Here is a 7,015-nt window from a genome sequence, read left to right as displayed (position 1 = left end):
ATGGGTTGGGGTGAGCCCTGAGCCCTCTGGACAGGTGGGCCCCATACCTGTCACAGGATGGGGCCACACGCAGGAGCGTCATTACTACATCAGCGGGCTGGTCTAAGGTGAGGTTCAGCAGGGTCCTGTTCAGCTTGCGCTCAGCAAACTGGTTGGCCTCGAGCCACTGGTGGATGTACCTCACCATGGCAGGCACCTGGAGAAGGCACAGGGAGACTTGGAAAGCTGCCAGAGGGAGGAATGTCCCCAGCTTCCCCAGACAAGTGCTTCTGTTGTCACCACACTGGCATGGCCTCAGAGGCTCACAGGGGACAGCACTAGTGGCTTGGGAGGCCAAGTAATTCCTGGGAGGCTCAAACCCTGGCCACAGGCTGCTTACTTGCTTTGGATTGAAAAACCCCTCCTCTACCAGCATATTCAGCAGGCCAGCACAGGTCTTAGTTTTGAAGATGCGTGAATATGCTCTGAGGCCTGTGCCCATGGTGGTTTCTTCCTGCCGAATTCTCTTGATGAATTTGCAAACGAGCTGTAGGAGAAGGGCAAGAAGCCATGGAGAGCTCCAGGCGTGCTGCTGGGCTGAGCAGTGCCAGCAGGCCCAGCCCAGGTGGGGATGGCTGCAGGTACCTGCGCTGTTCTGCGGAAGCGGCCATGGGCGGGTTTCTGCTCTTGTGTCTGGTCCAGGGCTGCATCTGGCAAAGAGCGAGCGCAGCCCGAGCTGAGGGGCTGCAGGAGAGGCCGGAGAACACAGCCCAGCCCTGCGGTCCCCAGGCAGGGACAGCCCCGGGATGCCCCAGGTGGATGGAGCACGGCCACTGCGGGGTGTCTGCCCGGGCCCCTCTTCTGTCCTGTCCGTGGGCACGTCCCCAGGAGATGGGATGGGATGGGATGGGATGGGATGGGATGGGATGGGATGGGATGGGATGGGGCCAAGCTGGCTGAAGGCACCAGCCCTGAGGCCTGGCTCTGCCACTCACCCTCCTGCGGTGGATGGAACGGCATGACCTCTTCAGTCTCCTGTGCTGCGGCAGCTGCAGGGCCGCCGTATTCCTCCTCCATCCAGGCCAGACTGGGCAAGCTCAGGACTCCCTGCCCCATCTCACTGACCGGATGTCTGGCTACCCTCAGGAGAGATGCCTTGGAAAACTCTGGGGCACCAAGTCCCACGGTCTGCCCTCAAGGGCACCTGCAGAATTGAAGCCTCGGAAGGCCACAGGTCACCGAGTCCTGTGCTCTGGCCTCGAGGTCAGCTGCAGGAACAATGCCTCAGAAAAGCTCCGGGTCGGACAGGAACGAGCGGACTGTGCGGGGGCTCCTCACGGCTCCGCTCTGTCCCGTCCTGTCCCGTCACCTGCTCCGAGCACTGTGGCATGCTCTTGCCACTTCCAGCTCCTATGTCACCATGTGTCACAAAGGGCCCTTGGACACCTGGCTCCATTCCATGCTGCATGTGTCACAAAGGGCCCTTGGAAACACTGCCCTGGGGCTGCCCCCTGCCCACCCAAAGTGGCCCAGGTTGGAAGGAATCCCTGGCCCCAAGTGTCTGAGACAGCCCAACAGGATCTTCAGGAATGGCTCAAACCATCAGCAAACGCTGCCCTGCTTTGTGGGCTCAGGGCAGCAGAAGGAGCCCCCAGGGCTGCCGATGCAGCCGTGCTGGGAAGGGCACGGGGCCTTCCATGGAAGCTGGTACAGCCTCCTTGGGACACGTCCCGGCCCTTGGCCATCCCAAACCCGCGGGTGTGGCACACACAAGGAACTGTGGGCCAGGGCAGGAATGCTGGTCTGAGCCCTGGGGCCCGGGGAGCGCTGACACCAGCAGGTGAGGCAGAGTCCCTGCCCAAGCAGACCTGCCACCCCCGAGCCCTGGCAGGGCTGGTGCCGTGTCCTGCCCCAGAGACCTCTGCCCCTGGGGGCTTCTGTGCCAGAGGGAGCCAAACCCATGGGCACTGGGGGCTGTGCTCCTGCCTGCAGGGGCTGTTGGCAGGAGCACCTGGAGCAACTGCTGGCAACAATTAGTAGATGGCAAAATGGTTAACCCTGCCCTGTTATAGAGATCTAAGTGGCCAATAAAGTACAGCTCTCCCCTCTTGTTCCCTGCAGCAGAATCAGGACCATGAACAGAAACAGTCACAGGTATTCTTTCTGCACTCTATAAGCAAAACTATGCCAAACCACAGATGCTGCCTTCAAACTGACTCAAATTCCAGCCTAGACCTCTCACCTCCCAGACAGCTCCTTCCCCAACACACCTCCAACACCAACACCCTGCAAACACCACACAGAAGCCCTCAACATCCCGCCAGGACCCCCAGCTGTCCCCGTCTCTCTGCAGAGCTTTCCCACCCTCCAGCAGACCCCCTGTTTCCCTGCACGTGCTGTGGGATGGCACTCAGGAGGATCTGCTCCAAGGCCTTCCCCGGCAGCAAGCTCAGGCTGCCAGGCCTATGGATCCTGGATCATCCTTCCCACCGAGCCTTCCCGTGCATGGCTCTTCCATTGGCACATCTGCTCTCAGCTGGGACTACTCTGCCCACCCAGGGCTGCTGGTAAAGGAGAGAGAGCAGCCTGGCAAGGTCTATCTCCAGCTCCCTCTGTGCTCTTGGGGAAGGTAGAACCTTCCACAGGAAAGCAACTGGTGCCACAAGGAGTGGGTGGCATCAGGCAGCTCTGGGGAAGCCCCTCGGGAATTCAGAGGGAACACTGTTGGCCCTGACCTGTTGGCACCTGCAAAAGCTTGAAATCAGCTGCCTCAGCTTCCAGGGCCTCTCTTGGCCGGCATCCTGACATGGATGCAGGACGGCTGCCAGGCACTGCTGGGACCCAGCGGGACAGGACCGGCTGTCTCGTGCCCACGCAGCAGCCCTGACACAGCCAGGGCCATCCCGAGAGCAGACAGACACTCACGGGCCAGCAGAGAGGAGCAAGGAGCCCTGGGCTCCTCTCAGGGTATCTCAGCTGGGCTCATTCCACAACACGCCCCCATTGGAAGGCCTGCTGATGCCCAGCTGCCAGAAATGCCCACCTTGTGCTGTCCAAGATGCACAGGGAGAGCCAGTGAGCAGGACACTTGGGAGGCTGTCATGGTTTGACACGGGCACAATGCCAGCGCCCCCATGAAAATGCAACCTCTCAATTGAATTCTGTGAAATGTGATCGAGAACAGAGCAAAGCAGGCCAAAGCTTAATAACAAGGGAAAAAAAAACCAAAAAAACAAACCTTTATTAAGCTACTACTATGAAAGGAAAAAGAAAGAAAATCACAGAAAATCCAAAATGAAAACCTTTCATTGAGTGTTTTTATGCAGTAAGGGTGGCTTTGCTGGACATTTCCCAGCACATTCCCGGCTGCAGGCAGAGGGAGGAAAGGGAAGCGAGTCCCTGACAGAATCCCGGAAGGATCGCGGTGGGAACGGAGCCGGCCCGCGGGTTACGATCCCGGGAGGGAGAGACGCCTCTGCCCCAGCGAAGGTGCAAATGAAGCCATGGGAGCGCAGCCTGCGGATTTGACTGAACACGGGCTGAACGGAACAAGAAATGGGAAGGAGAAAGGGAGAGAAAGAAATAGTAAAGGGATCTCATAGAGAGAGAAAGAAATGGGAAAAGGTCTCAGAGGGACAGAAAGAAATCGGAAAAGGCTCCGGCCCGGCCTCCGCAGCTCCCCGGGACACCCGCCGGGCGCAGCGGCCCTCACAATTCCAGCCAATCAGCGAAGGCGCTGGACAATTTCCAGCCAACCAGAGCCGTTCTCGCCGATGCGTCACCAGTTGCCGGGCGGCCCCGCAGCGCCCCGCGGCCCCGGAGCGGAGCTCGGGGCTCGGCCCGGGGGGACGGATCCGCCCCGGGGGGGTCCCCGAGCCCCCTGCCCGCCCCGGGGCCGGCCGGGGGCTCCCCCACCCAGCACCGGGGCTGCGGGGCGGCGGGCAGAGGGGGAAAGGGAGCTCCGGGCTGGAGCGGAGGGGCTGCGGCAGGAGGAGCAGGGACAGGAGGAGCGGCAGGAGCGGCAGGAGCGGGAGAATCCCGCCGCTCGCACCGCCCGCACGCCGGGGCTGCAGCACCCCTGCCCCGCCAGCGTCGCCCCAGCCCCGAGCCGCAGGGGAGGGGGAGGCCGAGCTCGCCCCGGCTCTATCGAGGGGTCTCCGGGGGGATTTTTCTGGAGAGTGCTCGGAGCCGGCAGATGCCGAGCCCCGCATCCCTCCGGGCTCCCTGAGAGGAGCTTTTCGGGGGGACAGGAGCTTTGATCGCCCCTCGGAGGGTCCCGGGGGACCACGCGGGGCTGGCCCGGTGCTGACAGGGCGGGACATTGGTTTTGGGGATCCCGTGAGAGCCGGGGCTGCGGAACGTGGGACCCCCGAGGCGGCAGAGGGGAAGGGGCGATCCCGGAGCTGGGGGACCCCCGGCAGCCCGGAGATGAGGCGGGGACGGGACCCCTGACCCTGGCAGGACCTGTCCTGGGGTGAGCTCACGATGCTCGTACCCCCATTGGTCCGTTTAGCCCCGAAATGAGTTCTGCACCTTCAGGGCTGGTTCTGAGAGCAAAGAGGGGGAGGAAGAAGAGCACAGTTTGTTTTCAGGAACTGCATCACCCCTCCACATTCCGGCTCCTGGGCTGCTGTGATGCCTTAAGGAGCTGGAACAGAGGCCAGAGGGAGCCAAGAGGAACAAAGAGGATATTTATTGAAGTGCCTTCAAAGGCCACACCCTGGCAGTACTGGAGCCACACTCGGGTCTCTGCCCGGATGGCTCCAAGATGGAAGCAAAAGAGGGCTTGGTCATGAGATCTGACATTTTTATAGGTGTTAGTCCATTTCCATACAGGATTTAACTGCCCAGTTAATAGGTTCAAATGATGAAGTTTCCTCCTCCTTCCTTGCTTGCTTGCCTGCCCTCCTCTTTTCACGTTGTTTGTGCTTTGGGCCTGAAGTTTGAAGAGATTGTCCTTGACTCTCCAGCTAGAGCAGGACTGTTTTGTCTTCACCACCCTGTGAAAAGATGCCAGTAACCCCTAATATAGAGCTAGAAGCTGCACACCAAAACAGAACAGAAAAACTTAAACCTGAGGTATCAGTTGTCTGCCAACAGACAGACAGCAGGACAGAGCTCTCCTTTGCTTTTAGTTAGTTTGTAGCTCGCTGAGGCAGAGAAGTTCCCCGGGCTCTGGTTTTTCTTTTTCTTTGGAGCTGTTTAAACCTGCTCTGGACTGAACACTCAGAAGAGCACCCCAGCCCAAGGCATTGACACCTTGTTTTTCCCCACATCAGGATTTCCCATTCTCAAACTTTGGCTGGATGGAGGAGGAGGCTGTGAGGAAGATGCCCTGGGACACCGAGGCAGGTGAGGAGGAAGTCAGTGCCCCTTTCCCCCTCTCTCCTGCTCCATCTCCCAGCCCAGCCTGGCCCCTGGCTGGAGGACAGCCCCGCTGCCGGTGCCCTCCTGCCAGGGACGCACTGGGGGGATCTCCTTGCCCTTCCCTGTGGCACGGAGGCAAATCCCATCCTCTCCTTGTCCTTCCTCCCCCAGAGCAGGAGCTGAGGATGGAGACAAGGGAGAACAAATCCCCATGGCAGAACCTCACGGAAGAGGCTGTTTCGAGCACCTCCATGACACAGGAATCCAATGGGGAAGAAAATCCTTTGAGGTCCCACAGGAGGAGGGGCTGCAAACACAGATCACAGGGATCTGAGGAGGAAAGACCCACTCTGTGCCAGGAAGGTGGGCAGAGTTTCAGCCAGGGCTCAGAGCTGGTGGTCCTTGAGCAGCCTCATGACAGGGAGAGGCCCTACGAGTGCTTGGAGTGTGGGAAGAGCTTCAGGAAGAGTTTCAACCTGGTCTGCCACCAGAGGATCCACACTGGGGAACGGCCTTACGAGTGTGGGGAGTGTGGGAAGGGCTTCAGCCACAGGTCTGACCTGATTGTCCACCAGAGGTTCCACACTGGGGAGAGGCCCTATGAGTGTCCTGAGTGTGGGAAGAGGTTTCACACCAGTTCCCATCTCCTTGTGCATCAGCGGATCCACAGACAGGAGAGGCCCTTCCACTGCCCCGACTGCGGGATGGGCTTCAAGCACAACTCCACCCTCGTCACCCACCGGCGCATCCACACCGGGGAGAGGCCCTACGAGTGTCCCCGGTGTGGGAAGAGCTTCTCAGACCGCTCATTCTTTACCCGGCACCAGCGGAGGCACCGGTAAGGGAAGCCCTGTGACAACCCCGCCCGCAGGAAGAGCTTCGTGCGCTGCTCCAGCTCCATCCCCATCAGAGGACCCACCCTGGTCAGAGCCCTGGTGACCACATTCCCTGTGGCTATCACATTCCCTGTATCACATTTCCTGTGATACACAGAGGGAAGTGGCTGGTGTCTCTTTTATTTTGCCTCTTATTATATTTTATCTTCTTCCCTTCAAAACATGGAAAATTGGTGTAAAAATCAATAAATTCATCAAAGGCATCTAAAACCTCACATTTTACTTGTGTTTTTTGGGGAATCTTGGATTCCAGGAGATATCTGGGAGTATATGGGGGAGGGAGTGGGTTGGGGGCTATTTGTTGTCTTTACTTCCCAGTGTGGGAGGGGGTCCTGGGGACAGTCCACCTGGGATGCCCTGGGAGACCACTTCTGTGTAATTTCCCGCCTCCCCTGAGGCCAATCATTTGTTATCCCTGTTCATGTCCATCATTGTTTTAGCTATCCCTTTGTTCTAGAATGTTCCTTGTTCTTTGTGCCTTCATTGGTTCCCCCTTGTTAGCCACCCCTTCCCCTTGTCCCATCGGTTCTCACCCTGTCGGTCATCCCCTGCTCCTCCCCTGTACCTGTCCATTTTTGGCTGATTTGTACCCTGACCCTCCGATCCCATTGCTGTTATACACCTCGCTCCCTTCCTGAGTGGTTGTCTCCCTGCACCTCCGACTTCTCTTCCCCTCAATAAAACTCTCTGGAAGCTACAGCAGCCTGAGCGCCATCCCGCCTCGGCGGAAGCCTCGCTATCACTGTCCGGCTCCGGCAGAGCCCGCCCTCTGT

The 7,015-nt window shown here is 59.1% G+C and overlaps 1 protein-coding gene across 4 annotated transcripts; it reads left to right on the top strand.

The window, feature by feature from the left end:
* Positions 1 to 2,978: 2,978 nt before the first annotated feature.
* Positions 2,979 to 6,457, top strand: LOC144247999 (uncharacterized). 4 transcript variants are annotated; one of them, XM_085564416.1, is made up of 3 exons: positions 2,979 to 3,468; positions 5,259 to 5,331; positions 5,518 to 6,457. In XM_085564416.1, exons 2-3 carry the CDS (start codon positions 5,286 to 5,288, stop codon positions 6,186 to 6,188), a joined length of 717 nt encoding a protein of 238 aa, XP_085420542.1. In that variant the 5' UTR covers positions 2,979 to 3,468; positions 5,259 to 5,285; the 3' UTR covers positions 6,189 to 6,457. The 4 variants fall into 4 exon arrangements, with proteins under 4 accessions (XP_085420542.1, XP_085420541.1, XP_085420540.1 ...); XM_085564415.1 differs by lacking the exon at positions 2,979 to 3,468 and adding an exon at positions 3,491 to 4,453; XM_085564414.1 differs by lacking the exon at positions 2,979 to 3,468 and having other exon boundaries at positions 3,491 to 5,331.
* Positions 6,458 to 7,015: the final 558 nt, after the last annotated feature.

This window comes from Lonchura striata, chromosome 33 (assembly GCF_050655825.1).
Source record: "Lonchura striata isolate lonStrDom1 chromosome 33, ASM5065582v1, whole genome shotgun sequence".
Taxonomy (NCBI): Eukaryota; Metazoa; Chordata; class Aves; order Passeriformes; family Estrildidae; genus Lonchura; species Lonchura striata.
Note: the sequence above shows the minus strand (reverse complement) of the source record. Positions and strands in the feature narration are given on the sequence as shown.